Source organism: Myxocyprinus asiaticus, chromosome 35 (assembly GCF_019703515.2).
Source record: "Myxocyprinus asiaticus isolate MX2 ecotype Aquarium Trade chromosome 35, UBuf_Myxa_2, whole genome shotgun sequence".
Taxonomy (NCBI): domain Eukaryota; kingdom Metazoa; phylum Chordata; class Actinopteri; order Cypriniformes; family Catostomidae; genus Myxocyprinus; species Myxocyprinus asiaticus.
In genome coordinates, this window is record NC_059378.1 from 36,844,978 (window position 1) to 36,871,694 (window position 26,717).

The window sequence follows — 26,717 nt, forward strand, 5'->3', positions numbered from 1 at the left end:
ATAACATATGTGCTAATAAAATTCTCAAATCAGCAGCAATGTTGATAGTTATAAAAACAAATTTAATTTATTAAAATGAAGTATATAAATTAAAGATAGCAAAACATCCATTTATCCATGTGCTATTGTCGAGCTACAATGTTCAGTAATATTTTGAAGGTAAGAGTTGACAAAAGGTAACAGCTCCCAATCGTCTGTTGCAACGCTGATTTGAACAGCGTCCTCAGCCTGTTTGATCATCAACAGAACATGAAACATGGGTGGAAGAAAGAACAAGACTTTCCATGATCTTTTGCTTTGCTGTTCTGCGATCAGGAAACCCTCAAAATTCATCTTGATCAAATCAGCCAGACTCTTATCTCCAGTCTTGAAACAAAACAGACTGATAGCAGACTTGTCTGGATTCCCAGAGGCTGCAGCCTTCCATATACTGTCAAACACTTCCTCTTTGCATTCACGTGGTGTGTTTAGCGGTAAAGGGAGAGGAAGAAATATCTCTGGGAATGAAATGCTTGCATCAGGTAATTGGGTGTGCCAGCAACGTCCATCTTGGGTGGTAAATACAGCACTAACGTGAAGAGTTGTTGGGTAAGGCTGAAAGGGTTTCAGTTGAACACTGACCTCGGGGGGGTTCCGTTCTCTGAACATGCATGGCACATGTATGTCACTTACCTTAGCGTAGTTGGAGTCTTTAAGCTCAAAGTGGAGACAAATTGTAAAGATTCTATCAAACAAAGGATCGGTTTCTTGCACATGAGTAAGATTGTATCTCAAGGTGAACTCAGATCCAAAGCCGGGCATCTGGAACTGTCCTTGATAAACCTCCAACCAATTCTTGGACTCTCCTGATGTCTCCAATGAGTTGGTACTTGCCAAAGTGCTTTTCAAGTCTTTCCCTTGCACTTTTATTAATTGCAAAACATGTCGTTCGGTTTTGTGTACAGTCAGGTTATTGGCAATCCCTTCGCTATCAGCCATAATGGCAGAATGCGACCGTTCCTTGGCTCGTCCTCCATCAGGTCCTTTAGCAAGAACCCCTGTCAATTTTTCCCATGAAAGGTTAGTGAGCAGTGTGTAGTAGAAGCGAGCATGATCCTTAATGTCAGTGTCGTCATACTGCACCGATATGTATTGCAACAGGTCAGCCAACTCGATAAAGACTTGATCAATGGAAGGGTGCTCCAACAAGTTGCGACAAACCGCAAGAATTGCATTTCCAACTTGCCAATTTCCTCTTTCACACAAATTGGAATTGATGAGAACATTGAGAAGAAGGTAGATTGTGTTTCTTTGTGTAATTTGTCCTTCTTTCGCCACTCTTTTTAACACCTTCAAATGCCAACTCAAATTATGAATTGTGAGCTGCAACTGAGGCATTTCCATAATGCATTTTTGAAGCCCTCTCAACAACTTCACGGACCATATGGAGTCATCCAGACATTCTTGGATTCGATCAGCGAGGCCAATCAAGTTTGGCGCGAGGCAGCAATGCCTGGAATACAGATCACATAATTTGTTTACCAACTTCTCCGAGAGGTCTTTCATGCTGTTGAAGTGCATGAGGAAAATAAACAACGCCCTGAACGAGGTCACAACCACTTCTCTGCTTCCATCATTGTCTACGATTTTGAGAAGCGCCATTATGTGATCGAACAGGTAGCCAATCCCTTTGTCTGCTTCACCCTCATCAGCTTCAAGGTGGACCAGACAAAGAAGGTTTAGTCGGCAAAGCATGGTAGCACTATCATTGAAGACTGTTGGAAGAAGAGATGCTGCCAAAGGTTGCGTAACCAGCACAGGTAAACTCTCTTCTACAGAGCTCGATATGGGCCTGTTTTCAGGGAAGTGCAGGATACAATCCATGTAGAAGAGCTTCTCTGGAATTCTTAGGAGCGGATGTTGCGCCATGCCCACAAGACGTTTGAGCAGGAAGTTCTCGTCCTCACCTGTAAAAAGACTATCGGTGAATGTGTCCTTCATGAACAGCATAGCGTGCATGAGCTCAACTTCAGCAGTACCAAAAAGTCGAAGAAGCTGGGATTTGAATAGCGCAGGAGAGAGTCCTGGCACCATAGCGACGATTTCCACAAGCTCTCTGAGCAGGGCAGACTGGGAAATGGGCGTCAGTAGGTAAGACTCTTCCAAAAGTGAGGACATTATGGACTTCAGTTCCTTGCAATCCAGTCCTTGTGGTAAGCGTGGGACCTGCACCATCATGTTTATAGGCAACCAGTTCAAGGGTAATGGGCTACTTTTCCAAGCAAACCCTTCATTTCCTCCCAAAACACTCTTGAACTCTAGATCAGTAACATCTTTTTGGTTTGTCAAGGTCCGTATGGCATTCTTCAGCCCTAATGTATACAGCATGCAGTAAGACTGATGCAAAAGTGTAGTTTCTTGATGTTTTAGAGTGTATAGGGCCTCTAGCTTTTGAGAAAGCAGACCAGGGTTACAGGTCTCCATTTCTAATAGGCACTCACAGGCCATAGCCCTTATAGGCTGCTGGGTTAAGCCACATCTGTAGTCATTTGTGTCCTGAATGATTTGAAATAAAAGGTCAAGCCAGTCTTCAGCCATCTTTGAGTGGGTGGCCAAGCAGGATGTGCATATTATGACGTTGGTGATGGCCAGCATTACATTGCATTTGAGGTTGATGGATTTTTGTGGTGTGTGGGTAAAGACCGACAGAAGTTCAAGGGCTGTCTCTTCTCCCACTGTGGCAGAAAGGCATAGAATGTTTGGATGCTCCAATAACACAGACAGAAGGAGTATCTTGGAAAACAAAACAAAAAAAAACAAACAAAAAAAAACAATATTAAACAGGAAAATGCACAATTCTAACAAAGCTATATACATACTAAGTCCAACAACTTCAACAACTGAAAACCTTACATTAAAGTACTGGTAGTACCATGATACATTGATAGTAATATTATGGTACGTTGATATACACCATGGTACTCAATCATATTATTCATATGCCATGATTTTTGCATCGGCACAATTTAGGTCTAATGACAATTAAACATCCCCAAAGTAATAAATGAGAAAATAAATATTAGATTAAATATGAAATTATTACAAAATTAGATTTATATTTTTAAGTATTTATACATTATGACAGTGCTTGTTGTACAGCTGCTAATTTAAATGAAAATTGTATGACATATTTTACAATAATTTTTGCTGCTGTGCTTCACTGTCATGAAAATAATGTAAAAGTGTAATGCAAAAAGTCCTAATGGTCCTAAAAATAGACTTTTTTTTTATACATGTTTATACTACATTGTGGGGACATTTGGTTAGGATAGTAGACCTGAGATCACCTACCTTGTGGGGTGCAGCCAGCGGTCCCCATGAGGGAAATGGCTTATTAAACACACTAAACGCTGTTTTTTGAAATGTAAAAATTCAAAAAGGTTTCTGTGAGTGTTAGGTTTAGGGGATAGAAATTATCGTTAGCTCTGTATAAAATCCATATAATGCATGGAAGTCTATGGAGAGTCCCCACAATGATATAAAAACAAGTTTGTATATGTTTGTTTTTATGCTAAATATAATTTTGAAATTTATATGCAATGTAATACATTAAAATACCGTGTTATACTACTGCATTAACTTCTAACGGATAATTTAGTAAATGTATGGTGTGTGTGTGTGTTTTCTCATTACCTTGAGTTGATCATTTGCTTTATCATTCCTCAGTTCGCGTAGAAGTTCATCCAAGAAACTTTCTGGAGTGGTGGTGGCTAAAAACTGAGACGGGCTCAGCAGAAAGGCAGATATTCTCTGATCCCAGACGTCCCCAATAGTCATGATGAAGATAAACTGTCAATACAGAATATGTTTATGCACATATCGAGGGCGCTGTGTATGGGTTTAATAGTATCATTAAACGCGATCATTAAAATATTGCTAAGGAGGGTATTTTTTTTATTTAGCAACTCACCCGTCAGATCTACACTTAAAAATCTACTGACGTCTCCAAAAATCATGTGTTTCTCAAGCTGTCATGTGATAAATCAGGCAATGACAGGAATGTATCAACTTCAAAATAAAAGACTATACCCCCCGAAATAGTTTCAGAATAATTATTTATTTGCTATATTAGCATTATTTTAGATATAAAAAAAATTCTGGATTATTTTGTTTTAAAAAAAAAAATCTGATTATTTTACGACTATCACATAAAACGCACTTTAACTTTGGGACTTTTAACATATCACGGTGATGTGACCCTAGTTTCTTTAAAAATATCTTTACTGCCATCGTGTGGTGGTTTATATGGTTTAAATATTTAGAGAAGTAGGTCAAAAAGCAACCTGAATTAGAATGTGGAATAATAATAATAATAGTAGTAATAATAATAATAATAATAATAATAAAATCAGAGAATCTACCATTAATTATGCGTGGTTAATAATAATAAAAAAATATATTAAAAGAAAATATACAGTTACAGTATGTTTCTGCAAGTTCCATAAAGTAGCTCCATACTATTATAAAAAAATATTCAAAGATGTATATTTACAACGACATTAATGTCTTTCAAAGTTGTAATCCCATTTTCGTCATATTAATAGGAGAATAATAAAACATTTGATCCAGCCCACGACTGCCATTTTTATGATGTAAAATCAACGAATTAATTTATGGATTACAAAGTAAAGCCATACAATTGATTTAGTTCTTATGTCAGGACGAAAAAAGCCCATTCATTTTTCTTTTTCACCCTTGAAAAATTCCAGAATATTATAAATATATTCAAAAGTAATTATACTCAAAAAGATAAATACATATGTATATTTACATTTACATTTACTTATGATTTTAAATATAGTATTCCAAGTCTCGTGTAAAACGATGATAATAATAGTAATAATAATAATAAAATTAATAATAATAAACAATAATAATATATATATATATGAGCACCACATTGATTATGTTAAATAAATAAATGAACTCGTGAATGGCAAAGGAATGCCATAAAATGTATTTCTTTCTAGACAAAATTCACTGAATTTTATTTTCCTACCCAAATATTAATGTAAAACATACAATTCATTGCCTATAAATACAAAAAAGGCCATATGTAGGCTATACATAAGGGGCATGTACATCAAAAGGAAATGTTTTCATATATTAAGAGTCATCTTAGTGTTTTAATTCTTTCCATTTTGCAGTGTTTGTAATAAAATCATCATATGTCTACTGTTAAAGTCTTTAAATAGAGTGACGCAGCGCACTGCTCGCCCCTGCTCTGTACTGCAGGAAACCCCGAGCGCGCGGACCTGCCAACGCCCGGCGCAGAGAATCAAACAGAAAGGATACGGTGAGTGCCAATGACGCTCAAAATATAAACAACATTTGTCTTCCTATAACCAATACCATCGCTCGAACTTATGGGATATCAAGTTATAAATGTGCACGTAAATAACTGAGACATTTTGGATGGATATTTTATTAATTTAACGTGTTCAATGGCACCATACGGCAGTTAGCACAGGCGGCTAGCTGAGGAGAACCGGTCAGATTTTACCTCAGACACTTTTACAGCGATAATCATATTATTTTTAATCTATTTACTATTTATATAAATGTATCAGTTGATCTAAAGGATATATGTTTTAAATACAAAGCATTTTCTGGCTTTAAATCTCTCATCCGTAGAGGGCAATCGCCAGGAAACGACGGATAACTGTCATAATTTGTTTATTATTTCATATTGTCATTATATGAGTATTAATAGTGTAATTTGCTGTGGTTGTTGTAAAATGAATGTGCAGAGAGGTCAGTTGAAATGTTGTGGTTTGGTGGCCTGCAGTCACAGCATCACTGCGAGTAGAAATATGTTGAACTGATTTATTACACTGTAAAATGTAAGAAGTTGACTTAAAACAAAAGTGAGGAAACCAGTTGCCTTAAAGTAAATATACTTATTTGGCTCAAGTAAAGTGGACTGTTCCTAGTTCACTTTATTTGAGCCAAATAAGTACGTTTACTGCCAATTTACTCGATTTCTTTAAGGCAATCGGTTTAAATGCTTTTTTAAGTAAGGCTGATTAATAGATTTTTACAGTGTATTAATTATTTGCCATTGAATCTGTTTGTGTATATTAAACTGGGATGAAATTACACAATTGAATTGTTGATCTTAGCATATATATATATATATATATATATATATATATATATATATATATATACACACACACACACGTGTGTGCGTGTGTGTATGTGTACGTATATATGTACGTGTATATATGTATGTATGTATATATTTAAGCAATATCACACTCGCAGTCGTGCTGTATAGCCCTATATCAGCACTGCTGTGATTTGGTCACAGGCCATAGGTAATCACTGAAGTGCTGATTTAGGGCCATATAGCACGATTGCGAGTGTGATATTGCTCATATACATCAGTTCAATGAACAAGCAAAAAATTAGGACAAACTGAGTATGGTCACAAAAAAAGCATTTGTGCATGGCACTACTTTCTTACGCGATGGATCAGAATCTGCCATAGCCTGTTCAAACCAAATGATGTGTCCAAGCCTGTTAAAAACTTCACTTAAGAACTACTAGTATCACAGCTTGGGCTGTTTCTAACAAGTTATTGGAGAAACAAGGATGCGCGCGTGCGTGTGTGAGAGAGAGAGAGAGAGAGAGAGAGAGAGGGATGGAGCGTGTGCGATCACTTGTTGATGATGCTGTAGTCTGTTAGCTTTCTGAAGATAATGGCATTTTGGTGAAATGCATCCTATTTTCTCAGTGTAAAAATATAGCCATCCAAGCGGGGGTATTCCTCTCTATTTCACGGTAGCCGGTGCGCAAGGGTTTTTTACTATAGAAACCGCAATGTCCTCCGCCATTTTGAACACTACGTCTTCTCCAATGTGGAAACTCTGGTAAGAGGTAAGCACCTTTAGTTTGTGTAATTAATTAGTCTGTTTTGTCTTTCAGCTGTGATGAGCCGTAATGCTGATGTTGTTAGTTTAAACCATTTAAAGCTATTTTCTGTAATAGTAATACGAGCGATCACGGGGTGGTGTTGAATATGTATATGTGTGTGTATATATATATATATATATGTATGTGTATGTGTGTGTATGTAGTTTATGGGCATATGTTTCTGTGCATATTCCTATAGTCATTTATGTCATGTTAATATTAGTGATGTTATTACATCTCGTAATATCTTTAGGAAACAGTTTTGTTTGTTTCAATGGTTAATCAGATTTGTGGTTCCAAAGGTACTAGCTGACCATCTCACAAACCTCATTGTGTTGGGGATATCTCTGACTCTCTCTTACACACATACTCATTCTATAGCCCATGCCTTTTTCTTCTTTTCTTCTTTTTTAGCACTGTTTTTGACTTTTCTACAGGTTTTGGATCGTGTAAATTTCAAAGAATTGCAGTAGTCAGCAGTAATTATGGATATTTGCATCAGTGCAACTGTTTTTGTATTGATTTCAACCCCCTTGGCCTATAAGGATGTGTAGTTACCAAAACATTGATCTGTGCCACTCAAATGAACTCATTAAAACTGGTAAAGGTGTAAGCAGAGCTTAAGATTGGCAAGTTTTACTTGCATCATTGTGTTTTGCAACACGTTGTGACTTTCTTGGTTCTGCTCATTGAGGAAATGCTTTTTCCTGCCACAAATGAATTGTTTAACCATCACAGGAAGAAGGCAGGACTTGAACGAGAATCACATAGTATGAACTAATAAAACCAATTTTTCCTTGTTGTATAACATGACCACTATTAATAGGTGTATTTGGATGCATGTGCACCCTTAATATCAGAGTGTATTTGGGAAATACAGGGTGAGATTGACTCAAAGCATAGGCTAGACCCAAATCCATGGTGATTTGAAAAAACTGGGATTTACTGTCAGGGTATGCCTGTGGGCTTTGGTTGCATTGCTAGACTTTTTAAGTTTGGCCTTAATCCAGTTATTTCGGCACCGAATTTGCCACTCGCATTTGACCACATGGAAATGTGCTTAGAATGCATTAACACAGTATATCAGTGAGCCCATTTACATGGACACCAGAAAGTAGTTCATTGCAAGAAAGCTGCTTAAGGCTGAAAAGTGGCATTCCCATTTACATGCCTTGTGTTCGCAGCTTTTTCTATACTCCCGTATACATGCGGCTTGGTCAGTTTGCTGCTTTCTGCACACAAACATAATTTCCCCTCTACGATTCTGTAAATAACATACATAGTATCCAAGGAAGACGTCGCTATTTTATTCTCTGTTGCTTTGTTTTGTTTCCAGGTATTTCGGAGTTGTTGTGGAGTTTGTTTCCTTAACTTTCCATCACGACCTGCAGCAGCATTGTTGCAATAGTCTCTTACGTCAACTTCCGGGATTCCCCCACTGAGCTTGAGCGCATAAACATGGACGTAGGGCTGGGCGATGTGACGATATATATTGTGGCGACGATATAAAGTGTCGGTCGATAGAGATTTTGCTATATAGTGTATATTGCAATATGTAAATATTTATGTGTGTGTATCCTTCAGTGGGCAGGGCTTCACGTGAGACTGAGAAAATTTAATAGACATGGACAGGGTTTCTCCAGCATTGAAAATTTCAATGAAATTCAGAAAATTCAATGACATTCATCTTGCGTTCAGCGCTTATTAAGTGCTAAAAATACTTCTCATCTGACACACGAATCTGTTTGTCACGTGTGCTATCTCTGGAGCACGCACATGCACGTAAGTCCAACAGGCTAACTGATATTTGTGCGTGTGCAGATCCTGATGAGACCAGACGCCAGGATATACAAACTCAAACTTGGCTTGTTTATTGGCTGCTGTGGTTTGTGTAGACGAACTCCATCAACGAACTGTCCCGTGAAATCATTCCTCTCCATCAAGTTCGGCGTGGACTGACAACAAGCACGTTGTACAAGCGCTTTTGGATGTAATAAAAAAAAAAAAGTCCTACAAAAACAAACTAATTTTGAAAATAATATGAACAAGAATTACAATGTAAAAATACCAAAATATTTTACAAAGATTTGTTTAGGATATCCCACAATATGGTGAAATTAACTTTATATTCATATGCTTTTTAAAAATAAATAATTGAAGATTAATTTGAATATCTGCTACATAGCTAATGGTAAAACTGTAGATATTATTCACAGTCTATTTGTAATTTGGAACAAAAGACAACTATGTTTGCGATCTCTGGGATAGATTGTTCAGTTTATTTTGGCGGTGGAGGTTCCGTTGTTCCACGCTCCGATGACGGTATCATATCACATATCACACTTTTCCTCAATATAGTACAGCCCTCAAATTAGCTATCCGCTCTGTTCCACGCACATCAGGGCTCAACCCTAAGGATTTTTTCTACTGACCATGGTAGGCCAGTGCTTCAACACAAAACACAAAAATGACAAATAGCTGTTTTTACCATCATGGCTTTAAAAAATATGTCCAAAGATAAATACTTTTACATATCTTATGTTTTTAATACAGTGCCCCTCAGGGGCCTGGGTAGCTCAGCGAGTAAAGACGCTGACTACCACACCTGGAGTCATGAGTTCGAATCCAGGGTGTGCTGAGTGACTTCAGCCAGGTCTCCTAAGCAGCCAAATTGGCCCGGTTGCTAGGGAGGGGAGAGTCACATGGGGTAACCTCCTTGTGGTCACTATAATGTGGTTCGCTCTCAGTGGGGTGTGTGGTGAGTTGTGCATGGATGCCGCGGAGAATAGCGTGAAGCCTCCACACGTGCTATGTCTCTGTCTTTGCCCATGTGTAGTGTTTTCACAAGAAGGATCAAAGATTATTCATTGAGTTAAAGATTTGATTATTGGCTGAGAGAACAGACTTGCTACTAAATCGGTTGTGATGTGTAATATACTGTAGGTAGATATCAGGCCTAATCTGTGAATTAACAATGTGTATCAGACAACCCAAACAAGACCAACACTGACTGATATGCAATGAACAAAAACAAAAAGACCTGTATGGTCCAGAAATGAGACATGTAACAGGTGTTTTATGAGGATGATATGAAGTAGACTGTTTCAAATATTCATTTTCACCCTGCAGCTGAACAGCTCTGATAATAATAACCTAATAGCCAAAGTGATCTTTTTCTTCTTTGCATATCAAACGCCATTATCATGTTGAATTAATGTTCACGTTTTGAAACATTACCTAATTAAATGTATACTTACATTTTGGATACTGAGCAGCTTGTGATTTCCAGACACGTGTATAACTGGGGTTTAACAGCGTTTATTACGTATGTATTTAATGAGGAAAATGTGTTTTTTTTTTTTTTTTTTTTTTTTACAGTGGGAATAAAACTAGCGCTCTGTCCCTTTACGAGAGCACATGCATGTTAAACAGTCTACACTGCACGGAGAGAGATGATGATGAGACATGCACGGAGAGACATGGATTTTTTAGTCCTAGTGTTCCAATGTGTGGATTACTAATTTTCACCAACATGTAAAAACGAAAAATGTGGGGATTTTGCGCACTGTGAACACGGAATGTGTGGGGATACTTAAAATGTTGAACAAGATGTTAAATCCCACTACGGAATTCATTAAGTGGGTTTTTTTTCCTGCTATTTTCTACACATTGGTAATAGCTGCTGCTAAGACACTTGGAAAAGAGCGAGGACAGTGCTAGGAGAGTGCACTCGGTGTTTGCACGATCTTGTGCGTGCATGCGACTGCGCCTTGGCGTGTCCAGTATATTGTGCATTGGCGCGTCTTTGCGAGATAAATATACTCGCACTCGCTCCTCGGTTAGAAGGCTTCGTTTGCTCTGTGTAATTTTTGTGCTCTCTCTCTTGTTGTTTGCTTGCACTAATGTTATAAATGCAGCACTGGCCCGGTCAGGCAAGTGACAGTTCTGGTAACTGGCCCGAATCTTTCTCACACTGGCCCCGGGCCATCGGGCAGTCCTTATTGTCGAGCCCTGCACATGCAAACTCTTCAAAAACCTGTAAGAACAGCGCTAATGTGTTTACGTGGCCACATAAACTGCATTCTCCAGGAGAAACCTGGGTGCGTTCAACCGCTTTCTCTTAATCCTTTAAATGGCGTAAGGAAGCGACATTCTCGTTTACAGGACGTTTCAGAACTCTGCTTGCTGCATAAACCCTGGAATAAGCCATTTTCTTAAGTGCATGTAAATGTGGTCAATGATATTTGTGAAATTGTCCCAAACTCTGTTGGCCTAGGCCTAAATGATACAACTTTGAACAAGAGTTGCATCATTTAATATTCATCCAAGCAGAGGCTTTCTGAGGATGTGCAATGTTTGTATACACACTACGTCTTATCTAGGAGGTTTCTTATCACAACTCTGATAGGAATTCATTGTGTTTGACAGGATGCACCAGTTAATGGAACTGCCACTTGCCTTATCGGGCCAGTGTTGTCACTACATCTTGTTCATCGGGCCTTATTAAAAAACAAAAGCTACCAAATGTGGGAAATAGCACATCATTACTTATAGCACAGCTTTGAGATTAAAACAAGTTCAAACACATCCCTTTACCTTGAAATAATTCTCACAGAGTGACGTGAGATGGCTAAAAACTAGTTTTTGAGTGAAACAAATGTGCTTGTATTTTACGAGTTGAGACTTTTGTAATGTTAGGACTCATGTCTATTCGATCTGTATGATGTTACCTATTCCCATTATGATTGTGTTCACATTCACAAGTTATACAGTGTAACCGTCACAGATGAGCGCTGTAACAAGCGTATATGAACGAGACGCGCATAAGCACAATGCAAACACGCACAATCACACACACCACAACTGCACTCGCAGTATTGCTGGTAGCATAAATATTACACCATGTATACAGAGATTAGGGTTTGTATTGTGTGTTTTGTTGTTTAATATTCATTATATTCTGTTTTTCGCCTCATTTTGTTTTATTGCATTATTACAGCTGTTTGGAGTTCATTATTCTCTCTCTGGTAGTGAGTCATCAGGATTACCGTAAACGCTCATATAAATGGGCACCGCAGTTTATGCAAGTGTGTTGTCATCTGTAATATAGGCACATTTTTGGTTCATTACATTCTAAGCTTTTTTTATGAAATATTTTAAATGAGAAGCTTTTAATGAATTAGCTAGCAGTTCCAGGTTAAAGGATTACAAATGAATTTTTTTTATGATAGGTTATCGGTTTTGGCCACAATGAGCTGTAAATTATCAGTTATTGAATCAGCCCAGAAATTCCATATCAGTGCATCCCTAACAGTAACCTAACTTCAGTCAGTAAGGTTGCAGGTCTTTACATGGTACGGCTCTCATTAGCTAGTCCAGCTGCTCAACGAACGTCTCGGTTAACAGTAGGGATACCGCGCTCATGTACTTGTATGTGTGGAGCCTGTGTTGTGCTGACGTTGGCTGCTCTTACGTGCTCCTTGCCTTACACTCGAGTGCTCTGTTTGTAGCAGATAACCACGAGCAGAGCACAAATTCACTTCATACAGACTACATATTTATTTAATTAAATGGTAGCCATTTGCAGTTTAATATTCACTTTGAGACACGTAGCAACTGACTTTTCAGAGGTGAAAAATTCCGTTAAAACACACAAAAACGGAAAGGGCTTCAAAATAAAAGCTAAATTTAAATGGAAAAAAGTGTCACAGAAATAAATTACTACTGTATACAAGGCTCAACATTAACGCGTGTCTGGGACAAGTGGAAATTTGGAACTAAAGAGCTAAAGAGAATTGTACTTTCCCGACCGGACAAGTAGCCTGATTAAAATCTCAATAATGAATGTTAGCTCAGTAGCGCAGGATTGTGGGGATTGAGCACAATTTTAATCATAATCGGGGAGTTACCTCTATCGCGTCGCCCTCTCTCCCTCTCGTCTTCACTCGTGGTGCAGCGTTCAGCAGCTTGTGAGTGCGAGCAGTGGGGAAGAGCATATTTACTGAACTTTATATTTTACATATATAAATGATATAACCCTGTTAGTTGGACATGTGAAAGATGTTGTACCACATCTCTAAGCGAGTGATGCGATAAAACTGTTGCTCCTGTTTATAATCAACAAAGCTGTCTTCATTGCAAGTGTGCAACATTGGAGAGATCTAATTTTGTCTCGTCACATCGTGGCGCTCCCTCATAAAACGGCAAGAAAGGCAGAAATTGCAAAAAACGCTTTGTGCAATAATACCATTTGAAGAGTGAAGAAAAATTGTTACATCTCTCATCTTTCTAGAGCTCCATCTAATGTATTTTCTCTGCCATGTGAATCAGTTAATTTTAACAAGTATATAAGAATATACATTATAATAATATTAACACTATAACATTAATAAATTACACACAATGAAAGCATATTATCCGTCTTTAATATGCATATCTGTTTTGAATTTACAACATAACTGATTTAGCAGCAAGGTTCTCTCAGGATTTGATCTATCATTTTCAATGCATTTTGTCAGTATTAAACAACCATTTTTAATGCAACTGGTGAGAATTGACTTGTACTCTCAAAGAGATGATTTACCCAAAAATGAATATTTGGTCACACTTTACAAAAAGGTTCCATTTGTTAACGTAAGTTGACTATAGTTGTGCTCAAAAATTTGCATACCCTGGCAGAAATTGTGAAATTTTGGCATTGATTTTGAAAATATGACTGATCATGCAAAAAAAACTGTCTTTTATTTAAGGATAGTGATCATATGAAGCCATTTATCATCACATAGTTGTTTGGCTCCTTTTTAAATCATAATGATAACAGAAATCACCCAAATGGCCCTGATCAAAAGTTTACATACCCTTGAATGTTTGGCCTTGTTACAGACACACAAGGTGACACACACAGGTTTAAATGGCAATTAAAGGTTAATTTCCCACACCTGTTGCTTTTTAAATTGCAGTTAGTGTCTGTGTATAAATAGTCACTGAGTTTGTTAGCTCTCACATGGATGCACTGAGCAGGCTAGATACTGAGCCATGGGGAGCAGAAAAAAACTGTCAAAAGACCTGCGTAGGTCAGAGAATGTTAGTTTCAGTCTCAAACTTTTATGGAAAAATAAAAAAGATGCAGTGACAGTGAATAGTAATTATATCAAGGCATTTGCACTTTAACAGTTACACTGGGCCATGTAGCGAACTGTTTATCCGTAGAAGTTAAACTTCGGCAAAACACACAAAAATAAAAGCACGATTCATAATAAAAGCTAAACACCTGAAATTTAAGAGAGTGCAACAGAAATATGTTATAACTCAGGGCCTGAAATTCATTTCTGAAAATGAGGGGAAATTCCCCCCCTTAAACAGCTCATAAGGGGGGAATTTACACACTTTGGGGGGGAATAAAACTCGTAACACTAAAACATCTGAAATTTTACAATAAACTCACCTAAACCTCACGGGGGGCTACTTTTCTCAATATCTGTAATAGGTCAGATGGAACCAGGGTCAGAAATCAATTTTTCATTAATACCATTACAAGGGCAATTTTTTTTTCTATTCTCACCTTATAAAATGACCCTGTCATCCTTTTATGTTAGAATTTAAACAATTCAATTTGAAAAATGGCACGTTTCAATAATTACAAAATTGCGTGATCTGTACATTGCATAATGTGCATTGTTACTGAAACGACTTTTTTTTCCTCATTCACATATTTCCAAACATTTTGGCTACTAATTAACATAGTCTACAAAACTAATACACCGACATAGAGATGACAGCATTTCTCCAGATTTGGAATGAGGAGCTTAAAAAAACTTAGCAACTCCTCCATGCCAATTGAATAAAACAATGCGAAAATAAACATTTCACAATGAAAATTAGTCAGAGGTTTCATACACTAAAAGTGGTTCATGTAAAATTATTATTGTATCATTTAATAATGTTTTATTTCACATCAAGGCTATTTATTCAGATATTATTTTTGTTAATATTATTAACTACATTGTAGCATTTGGTTACATTTATATTTGTGTTCTCTCAGACCTGATTAATTAATAAATAAAAAAAACATCCATCCCTCCTGCACTTTTGGCTTCTAACAGGTGTGAGGAGGCTTTTCAAACAGAGATGCATAAGTGAGATGAACTGATGGGCAGGTAAGTAGGGTATAGGACAGGGAGTGACTGTTTCTTACTAGGACAGTATGTTTTGAACAAAAGGACCAAACGGTCATGCAATTTAGCACGTGAGCACAACACCGAACTGCTGCAGAGCATGAGAAGCGAGTGCCCGTTTGTGTGCGTTTATGGCGCGAGCATCCACCACTGACTCTGCACAACGGACGACACGAAACAAATTATGTTCAGCGAAAATTCCAATGAAGATCGCAATGTATGTATTTGGAAGTAGGCCTATAGGCTATCGGATGTTATTAATAAAACAACAAGATCTCTTTGCGGGGGCATTTTTTGCCCCGTATTTTGAATTTAGGGGGCATTTTTGCCCAGAGCCCCCATTAATTTCCTACCCTGGATGGAGAGATTGAGATGAGAGATGTAACAGGTGTTTAATTCTCTCTTCACCATGCAGCTGGTACACAAAGCATTTTTGCTATTTCTGCCTTTGTTGTCAGATGTACTGCATTATGACAAATGATGGAGCGCCAAGATATGAAAGGTGTCAAAACTATAGATCAAGTCACGCGCTTCCAGTGTTGCAGCTTTTTAATTATAAACGGAAGCGATAGTTTTATCACGTTGCTCGCTAACGGAGATGCAGTATAACGGCATTTGCATTTTGAATTAACAGGTTTAGAAAAGTTTATACATCTGTAACATCTTAAGTTCAGTAACTATCCGACAAAGTGCTCCCTCACTGCCCGCGCTCACGCTAAACTCAAGCACTCAACGCGCTGCTGACAGATGCACGTGAGAGAGAGGGAGAGAGCGGATTTACTCGCGAATCTTCTGGAGTTACAGTTTGATTCAAATACAAGTTTATTGATTTGTTCATCTGTAGCTATTGGTTTAATAATTAGCAGCTGCACTGTTAAGTGAATTTCCTGCGCTATGAACGTGGAACTTGTGGGAATTATTAAAATTGTGCACTATATTTGGAATGCCAATTCCCACTACTTAGTAGGTCCTCGTGGTGGCGTAGTTACTCACCTCAATCCGGGTGGCAGAGGACAAGTCTCAGTTGCCTCCGCTTCTGAGACCGTCAATCCGCATATTTTATCACGTGGCTTGTTGTGCATGACACCACGGAGACTCCGCATGTGGAGGCTCATGCTACTCTCCGTGATCCACTCACAACTTACCATGCACCCCACTGAGGGCAAGAACCACATATTATAGCGACCACGAGGTTACCCCATGTGACTCTACCCTCCCTAGCAACGGGGCCAATTTGGTTGCTTAGGAGACCTGGCTGGAGTCACTCGGCACACCCTGGATTCGAACTCACGACTCCAGGGGTGGTAGTCAGCGTCAATACTCGCTGAGCTACCCAGACCCCCTATTTTTTACTTAAGGAAAATTTTTATTAGACACCATTTTGATAATGAAATGAAATTAAACTTTAAAACATGGAATTCTGGAAACATGATATATAAAAAAAAAAAAGGATTTGGGGGAAAAAATAAAACGAATTTCAGTAAGGCCCTGCTTAAAAACAAAGAGGTGTTAGAAACACTTGAAGGAAACATGCATATCTTTTAATTTATTATTTACATTGAAATTTAACTTTAAATAGGCTAAAGGAGTGTGTTCATTAGCACATTTTCATATTAGCAAATTCTGTGGTATCGAAACTGGTATCGAGAACCGTGAAATTTCACTGGTATCGTTAACCGACTACTGAAATTTTGGTACCGTGACAACACTAGTAAAAGTTTTCATCTATCAGCCACCTTGGCTGGTGGGTTAAAAAGTTCATTTCAAGCCCTGTTGAAGGAAGAGCAGAGAGACGTGCTTTCTGAGTATTTTCATTGAGTTGGCCAGCGAGTCTTCACATAATGACATAAGGATGCTTTATATTTTGATTATGCCATATTTTGTACTTTTTGTAACCGACTATGTTAAAACAGCCTATAATAATGAATATGCGAGACCAAATATAAGACGCAATGCAGCAGCCAAAGATGTTAAAAAATTTATCAAATTTGTGGTGGGGCTAATGAAAAAAATCAGAACCTCTGGCCTGACTAGGCCAATAAAAAAATATTCTTAGTGTTGAGCCCTGGTTTTTCTACCACTAACAGTAGATTGAGGTCAGGCCTCACTTCCGCAGATTGCGGTGTGCGAGGGGAAGGAAACAGCCGGGATGGGCTTCCATCTCTTTGTCCTGACCATCTGTGAGTTTGAAGGCTCACAGCCCATTTACTGCTGCATAGCACTGCAGAGGCTTAGCTTCTTTTTAGGCACTGCACAAACAGCAGGAAGTGGTTCACTCAGTCTCGCACCTCTCCCCCTAATTCCCCTACGCACACCATGGGAAAGGCGGATGATGTTCCTTTGCTACCTCTGTGTGTACTTCACAGAATTGCCATCTGGGTTGGATAGTGGTTTAGCATACCCACTACTGTAAGTAAAGCAACTAAATGGATGACGTTATGCCTGTGCATAAAACCACAGTGACTACAAAAGCCATGGGCTCCTAAACTAAAACGGTTAGAAAATTGCTGTTTTTAGTTGTCAAATTACAGAATTGCTTGATTTTTAGATGGTTGTTAGAAGCAAGATAGAAAGCTGAAGAAAAGGAAGTCATCTGATAACCGATTTATTGACTGATCTGTATTCATAAATAGATAGGCCTAAGGGAAACCATATATGCATGCTTACAATCATTTATCATGTATTACAATAAAAACACTACAAAGTGAAAATGTTCATATAACAAAATAAGCAATAAATGAACAATATGCATTAATAAAAATGGAATTTAAAAAATGCACTCACCCAGAGCTTACATAGAAACGAATACTGACGGCATTAGGGAAACGCACATATACATATAAACTCCGAGTCAACATGAAGGCTATCGCATTTTCATCATTTCATGTGCCTATTATTCAGAAAAACAAGTGTTGGAAGTTGGCTTTTTATAAAATGCACTCTTTCGGTTTTCAGAGACTTAACGCAAATACACACATATTTGGTCTGGAAAGCTTTGCGCACCGCTCTGCATTTTTTCCACCATAAAATAGATCTTTGTCCATTGGTTTGCGTTACTCCAAGAACCGAATACCAATAGAGTATATTTCAATAAGAATCAAAATATTACAAGTATTGCCACACTTGGCTTTGCCTGAAAGCACAGATGCCATCAAGTCTCCTTCTCTCGTCCAACACCTCAACACCACGCACATCTACAGCGCTCCACAGTGGACTCAATTGTAACTGAAAAATGTGGTGAGAGATTCAGAGGTGTAATTCAGTGCTATAGGGCGATATGCAAGTAATATGTTCATGATATTTTTATAAAAAAAATAAATGAATAGCGATATCCGATTACATCGTCAACCCCACTGCCGATGGTGTATGTAATATTTTTACTTTATTGTGTTTGCTTTAAAAATTTAATTCACACACCAATTTTTACCAGCAGGAGAAAATTCACCAAAGTGCTCATCTTGTCAGAACCCACTATCCCTTAAACATATTTTACTAGACTGTCATAACTACACATCTGAGGAACCTGTATTATTCAGTTGATTCTTTTGAAAAGGTTTTTAATCAAGTGAATCCAAATTTAGTTTGAAGGTTTTTAGGAAAAATGTTTTTAGGAAAATTATTTAATTATTTTAAATAACTAAACCTGGTTCCCGCCATGAATATAGCCATAGAAGCTGGCATGGTGTAAAAAATGAAAGAAACAAACAAACAAAAATGTAATTTATATATTGAAACACGACAAACTTAAACCAAATATATTTCTAAATTCAAATTGCACTTCAAACGAAATAAACGCAATTAAAATAAGTGGTCCAAAAAATTTTATATAAACCACCTCCCATTAGCTGTCAAGTATCTATCTACGACAACAGGTGGAAAATTATTAATCCAACTTTTTCTTGGGGGTCTTTCTGGGGAAACGGATGTGGGTGCGACTTCCACTGGAAGTTGTTCTATAGTATTCACTAGCTTTGGCTGCAGTCATTTTAGACCGTGTTTACAGCTGGTGTTAAGACGTGTTTTGGATAATTCGATCACAAATGGTCAACACTAAATATTGTTATAAACGGGGTGCAAAACCTTTTGCGATTGGGTCATCAAAAAAACACATACATAGGTTGTCAAATACGCATGTTGCCACATCACATTTGAGGTGTAAACGCTGTCCTAAATTATGCTTCATGGATGGCAGCGAAGCACTGCCTCTCAATCAACCGCTGCGCTGAACAAAAGTAACTTGTTTGCGGATTTAAAAGGAAATAACCGTTCTGAAAACTTGAAAAAGCGATTACAAACCCAAGCACAAGAACCTCATGGCTTTTCCTCAGTGTGTCTGTCTAATATCCACGTGTAGGGTGACAAGATGACAAGCACACACATCTGTAGCTGAACTAACAGAGATACTCCATTAAAACAACAGATCATTTTGCTAAATGTTACATACAGTATGTGCTTAGATTACAACTGCATCTGGAAAAAACAGCGTGCTGGTTTTGTTTCAGCTTTCTTTGTATTTATGACTTTTGCTGTTTATTGTCATTCAGTAACACACTGACATAGCGATTGATGTATGTCCTCATGAATTCAGACACTCTCTCCTCAACTCACCAACAAAAGAATTAATGGACATACGCCGCAACAACTGTGTTTACTTGATAACGGAAGTAACGCCCACATTTCACGCTAAGCATCACGGGATTTAGGAAAATGTGGATACAAATTAAGATCTAAAGCAAATTATAACTGTAAACAATAAAAATTCTAATAATAAAATTTGTTAGACTTTGACCTAAAATAATGAGTTCTTGTGGTGGCGCTTTAGAGTTTGGCCTTGATTTCCCAAATATTGTCTGGGGGCTATTCATAACACCTTTCAGTGTGCCAAATTTCAGCATTTTCCTATGTACGGTTCATAGTGCTGCAATAGACTCCCTTGGCGGAAGAATAATAAGAAAAGCAACAAAAGCAATAAGGGCCTTTACAGTTTCATATGTAAATGATGTATATTATTACATATTTATTAAAACTAAGAAATACCTGTATACGTCAGATAGAGCTCTTATGAGATAGAGATGTAACAGGTGTTTTAGCGTTTCTTCACCATGCAGCTGAATAGCACTTGTAGCATTACACAATGCATTTTTGCTATTTCTGTCTCCAGAAAACTGACTCCAACGTTTTATACATCTATAACATCTTTAAGATCAGCAAATATGCGACAACATGCTTCATCACTGCGTGCACTCACACTGAACTCAAGCGTTCAATGAGCTGCTGGATACAGCAAGAGAGGGAGAGATCCCTCTCAATCCCGTGCCGAATTTCAGGCCTTGAGGTGTTTTATTTTCATTCTAAAAAAGGTTCTACCTTTGGCCTGTTCTCATTTTGCTGATAAACACGATTTAGACAATATGGATTTAGATCATATACAATATGAATGAATGAATGTAAGAACGTTACATTTATATAGCACTTTTCTGACACTACACTCAAAGCGCTTTACACAGTGAACAAGGGGACTCTCCTCAACCACCACCAGTGTGCAGCATCCACCTGGATGATACGACGGTAGCCATAGTGCGCCAGTACGCTCACCACACACGAGCTATTGGTGGAGAGGAGAGAGTAGAGTGGTACAGCCAATTAATGGATGGGGATTATTAGGAAGCCATATAAAATATGGAATATACAAGTCCTTGACACTTGTCACTAAAAACTAGATAGACAAATTGGATTACAAGCATCTAGGCTGTATGGTGGGCAACAGGTTCTCTGTGTATTTTAATAGAATCTCTGCATTTGCTGTCAACTTATTTTAATCTTAAATAATGTTCTTTATCTTAATTAACAATTGAATTGACATTTGTGTAAAGATTTAGATTTATAATTTTATTACTTTGTCGTAACGAGTCATGTTTCCATTTGCTTGCCACAAGTGTTTGTCCTGCATACTATTATCCCATACACGCATGATATTAGTGGTTGACACGGAGATGTTTTGCAGTGCATATTGCCACGTGCTTTACTATCTGTTTACAACTTTTGAACTTGAGACGTTGGTGGAAAGCCAGCTATGTCTGTGCCACATGTGTCTCATATAAACGCTTGTGTTTTTCTCTCATTTGCAGATCTTGAATGAGAACAGTGGATTTGTAAAAGCACAGCTATGCAGACGATCAAGTGCGTTGTTGTTGGCGATGGTGCAGTCGGTAAAACCTGTCTATTAATCTCCTATACAACTAATAAATTTCCCTCCGAATATGTACCAACGGTGAGTACACTTTTCCATTTTCTTCCACATTCACTTATATAGTTACGTTTTGCCGTAGTGTTTTTGAATGTATTTTCATGCCTTGACTTATCCGTGCAATTGTAATGTCTCTGAAATTGAGTGGTTTTAAAGATTTGGTAACACTTTTCGATAAGGTTGTATTCGTTAATATCAGCTAAGAAAATTGTTAACATGAACTAACAGTGAATTTAATACTTCAACAGCATTTATTAATCTTTGGTTAGTTAATTTCTACATATACGAACGCATTTTCTTACATTACAAGTTGTATGTATTAGCATTAGTTGCGTTGTGCATTATGAACTAACATGAACAAACAAAACAATAGTAACAATTTTATTTTGATAAATTGATACCATTGAGAAGTCAGTCCAAAATCAGTTTTGAGTATCTTATAAAGGTTTTTACTTTTACTCGTTTTAATATTTGAACCTGGATTTGGCCATGAAAATAGCCATAAAAACTGGCATGGCAGTTAAAGCAAAACAATGTTCATTTTAATAAGTGGACATTAAACAAATTTAGTAAATCCTAAAAATGCATTTTTTGTTTGTAGTACCTAATGCATTAACTAATGTTTACAAATAGAACCTTATTGTAAAGTTTTACTGGTACTTTTATACTGTACATAAAGGGTCCTGTATTTTACAGTTTTTTAATAACTTCAATTATAGGTCTTTGATAACTATGCAGTTACGGTTATGATTGGTGGTGAGCCGTACACCCTTGGGCTGTTTGATACTGCAGGTACAGTAAAATTTACATGGCACACTCCTTTTATACAATAATTTCACTTTCATTTAGAGCTGATTTATTTTACAAAACATTTAATTAGCATTTTTCATAATTAAAATGTAATAAAAGCATTTGACGTAAGAAAATTCTTCTGTGGCTCTCATATGAGGATGGAGTTTGTTAGCTGATGGTGAAAAAAAAGCATTTGTGATTGTCATCGTTATAGAAATAAGACCTCAGAGGGGTATTCCAGAAAGCAGGTTAAACGACTTACCTCAGCTTTCTGTTCCAAAAACTAAGGTAACATTCAGGGTATGTTAGTAGCCATAGCGACTTAGGTTATGTTATGTTCCAGGTAGGTTATGTTCCAGAGTTGGTTTATTTCAGGTAGATGTCAGTAAGTTTCAGAGGCTGTCATCGCATGCCTGCCCTTTTAATAGCGACACAGGGGGCATGGAAGTTCAGATTACGTGCAATATTATACTTTTAAAAGCAATATTACGGTAAACTGCTATCTTTACCTCACAAATCTTCTTTACTCCGGCATTTCCAGTCTCACACACTGCAGATTTGCATTCAAAAGTGAACAAACTGTGTATGTTGTGCTTTAACTTTTAATGGTAAGTTTTTAATACTGTAGTATTTTTAATGCAGAACACATTGGAAAGGCTTCCATACTCTTCACTGCAAAGACAAGGCTTTATGTATTTATATTTAGCCCTTCTAATAAATAATTTATATTCTATACATTTCATAGAATAAAATTATTATACCACCCAAATTCTATTTACAGTTACTTCAGTCAATTAATATTAATGTTATTTATAAAATGACATTCCATAGTATCAATATGTAAGTAATGTCTGCCAATTAAAAGCTTAAGCAACTAATCACTCATTCTTCACTAACTAGATAATTTATGATAATTTCATGGACCACAGATATAGCATAGAGGTTAGACATTTTATTTCTTGTCACTTTAATTAATGTACTGTACATATAAATGCACACATTTCCAGACTTTTTCATTGTACTTTTTCATTATCTGAAAATATAAATGAGACATGCTGTCATTTAATCACCCACAGTGCCCTAATTTAGCTGGTGGTCAGGTGATTCAATGAAAAGATGTATCTTTCTGATGTTCATCCTCCTCTACTCCATCAGAAGCTGTACATGGTCCATCTCTAAATTACATTTTTAATCTGCCTTTCAGTAGGGACCTTTTACAGCTTCCTATTAACAAGGAAGAGATGAGTTACCTTTCTCTAATGCTGAGATCATGAACATCTATAATGTATAATCAGACACATGATCTTCAATTAAAACAACATAATTTAATTCTGTACCAAGTTGCTGGAGGCAGATGGACCCTCTACATGAGAATGACCAGCCATGGCCTTTTATGGGACAAGACAACAAGCAAGTTTTAATAACCACATCAAATAAGAAAAGAACACAATAGACATGTATCTCCTATTATTGTCCACTTCTGTTACAGCAGATCTTCATCTTATAATGCACAGAATAATCATGTGTGGCCTACTGAAAAACATTACATTAAATCTATGGAAAATTATGACAACTGTGGTAGATCCTACAATTGAAAGAGGGTCTATTAATACAATGACACCATCAGCAACTGTGGGAAATTAAAGGTGATATGATTCTAAGTTTTTAGAAACCCCAACTGGGTACATCAAATGGTATTAAAAATAAAGGAAATACAGTTGTGCTCAAAAGTTTGCATACCCTTGGAGAATTGTTAATATATGTACCATTTTTAAAGAAAGCATGAGTGAGCAGGCAAAACACATTTATTTCTTTTGGGATTCATATTCATCTGTAGGTTATAACAGAATGGCACAATCATAAAACAAAACATGTTAAAGAAAAAAATGAAATGACCCATTCAAAAGTCTGCATACTCTTAGTTCTTAATACTGTGTATTGTCCCCTTTAGCATCAATTACAGCGTGCAGTCTTTTGTAATAGTTGTCTGTGAGGCCCCAAATTCTTGCAGGTGGTATAGCTGCCCATTCGTCTTGGCAAAATGCCTCCAGGTCATGCAAAGTCTTTGGTCGTCTTGCATGAACTGCACGTTTGAGATCTCCCCAGAGTGGCTCGATGATATTAAGATCAGGAGACTGTGATGGCCACTCCAGAACATTCACCTTTTTCTGCTGTAACCACTAGAGGGTCAACCTGGCCTTGTGTTTAGGGTCATTGTCGTGCTGGAAAGTCCAAGAGCATCCCATGCGCAGCTTTCGTGCAGAAGAATGCAAGTTGTCTGCCAGTATTTTCTGATAACATGCAGCATTCATCATGCCATCAATTTTCACAAGATTCCCTGTGCCTTTAGAGCTCACACACCCCCAAAACATCAGTGAGTCCCCACCATGCTTCACAGTGGGGATGGTATTCTTTTCACTATAGGCCTTGTTGACCCCTCTCCAAACATAGCGCTTATGGTTGTGACCATAAAGCTCTATTTTGGTATCGTCACTCCAAATTACAGTATGCCAGAAGCTGTGAGGCGTGTCAAGGTGTTGTCGGGCATATTGTAGAAGGGCTTTTTTGTGGCATTGGCGCCGTAAAGGCTTCTTTCTGGCAACTCGACCATGCAGCTCATTTTTGTTCAAGTATCGTTGTATTGTGCTCCTTGAAACAACCACACCATCTTTTCACACCGTATTTCTCCTGAGGTTACCTGTGGGTTTTTCTTTCTATCCCGAACAATTCTTCTGGCAGTTCTTCTGAAATCTTTCTTGGTCTACCTGACCTTGGCTTGGTATCAAGAGATCCCCAAATTTTCCACTTCTTAATAAGTGATTAAACAGTACTGAGTGGCATTTTCAAGGCTTTGGATATCTTTTTATATCCTTTTCCATCTTTATAAAGTTCCATTACCTTGTTACACAGGTCTTTTGACAGTTCTTTTCTGCTCCCCATGGCTCAATATCTAACCTGCTCAGTGCATGCACGTGAGAGCTAACAAACTCATTGACTATTTATACACAGACACTAATTACATTTTTAAAAGCCACAGGTGTGGGAAATTAACCTTTAATTGCCATTTAAACCTGTGTGTCACCTTGTGTGTCTGTAACAAGGCCAAACATTCAAGGGTATGTAAACTTTTGATCAGGGCCATTTGGGTGATTTCTGTTATCATTATGATTTAAAAAGGAGCCAAACAACTATGTGATAATAAATGGCTTCATATGATCACTATCCTTAAATAAGAGTTTTTTTTTGTTTGTTTTTGTTTTTTTTCAAAATCAAGTATCAAGTAAAATCAGTCATATTTTCAAAATCAATGCCAAAATTTCACAATTTCTGCCAGGGTATGTGAACTTTTGAGCACAACTGTACATTCAGTTCACATGACATACAGTAACAATAAAATTAGCATGCACAGAACATGGCAAATTAAAAATAAAATGTATAGTAAAGCTATAGCCTATTATTATAATATTAATAGAAGATGAATGTTAATACTTAAAATGAAGTTCAGTGCAAACAACGGTCGACCTATTAAACAATGTAGGCGAGATAGGTCTAATAATAATGTTGAATTAAGCTTTTACATGTACGGTAAAATGTTATAGTTTTATTCATTTAAAAATTCACTCAATGATTCAGTATACATTCTGTCAAGCCAACTCTCAGTCCTAAACCAATGTAGCTTCTATCGCTATTACAAGTGAAGATGAAATAATGCTTGTTTGCAGTCATTAAAACTTAATGTTCTGCGTCACTGAAATATGGCACACCTTCTAAGCGTCTGTTTCCATGGTTACTCGAGAATTTGGCGATCTGTTGAGAATGCATTTCTGAATTCAACGTGAACACGCACAAACTCTGAGTTTCAAACTCACAGTTGCGTGAACTAACCCAGTGCAGGTGTTCTGAAACCCACATACCGCAGGTAAGCAAGTTTTGGGTTAATCAGCCGAGAGTTCAGGGTTTATGTCATGGTAAGTGAACCTTGCTTTCTGGAATACCCCTCAGGAGCTTTACTGAATTCCATACATTCCTGTGGAGGTTGGTTGAGCTTGGAACTGCTTTTTCTTTTTTTTTTTTTTTTTTTTTTTTTTTAGGAGGAGGACTGTGGGTCCTAGAGTTTTTAGCTGTGAGCGTGTTCAAATGCACCATCAAAAACATGACTGAATGATCTCCATCAGCATTGGGCAATGCTCAGGATCTCATATGTTCTGTATAATTTATAATTTTCTTTGCATCTCTCTGTAGGTCAGGAAGATTACGATAGATTACGACCCCTTAGCTACCCTCAGACAGATGTCTTCTTAGTCTGTTTCTCAGTTGTTTCACCTTCTTCATTTGAAAACGTCAAAGAAAAGGTGAGCTTGCACACTATTATTTCTATTATTGTCTATAATACCACAGTAACTTTGTGACCTACCCATGCACAATGTGCAAAAGTGGCAGACAATAAGTCCTTTATCTTAAATGTTAATATGAGTTTTTTACAAGCCAGTTGTGATAGTCGCTTGGTTTCTATTGTTGATGTCTTGCGCTTGGAATAAGGAATAATT

At 37.4% G+C, this 26,717-nt stretch overlaps 2 protein-coding genes across 4 annotated transcripts in view; one reads left to right on the forward strand and one right to left on the reverse strand.

The window, feature by feature from the left end:
• Positions 1–98: 98 nt before the first annotated feature.
• Positions 99–3,999, reverse strand: LOC127426075 (AP-5 complex subunit beta-1-like). Of its 2 annotated transcripts, XM_051672578.1 has the most exons (3): positions 3,950–3,999; positions 3,673–3,828; positions 99–2,772 (listed from the first exon to the last, which is right to left on the reverse strand). In XM_051672578.1, exons 2-3 carry the CDS (start codon positions 3,814–3,816, stop codon positions 112–114), a joined length of 2,805 nt encoding a protein of 934 aa, XP_051528538.1. In that variant the 5' UTR covers positions 3,817–3,828; positions 3,950–3,999; the 3' UTR covers positions 99–111. The 2 variants fall into 2 exon arrangements, with proteins under 2 accessions (XP_051528538.1, XP_051528537.1); XM_051672577.1 differs by having other exon boundaries at positions 3,673–3,974.
• A 1,201-nt stretch (positions 4,000–5,200) lies between these two features.
• LOC127426107 (cell division control protein 42 homolog) overlaps positions 5,201–26,717 on the forward strand; it is a 34,504-nt gene continuing 12,987 nt past the window's right edge. For both annotated transcript variants that reach the window (XM_051672635.1, XM_051672636.1), the window contains exons 1-4: positions 5,201–5,335; positions 21,260–21,402; positions 22,098–22,170; positions 26,413–26,522. In XM_051672635.1, coding sequence (XP_051528595.1) covers positions 21,298–21,402; positions 22,098–22,170; positions 26,413–26,522 — 288 coding nt within the window. In that variant the 5' untranslated portion in view covers positions 5,201–5,335; positions 21,260–21,297. The remainder of the gene's footprint in view (positions 5,336–21,259; positions 21,403–22,097; positions 22,171–26,412; positions 26,523–26,717) is intronic.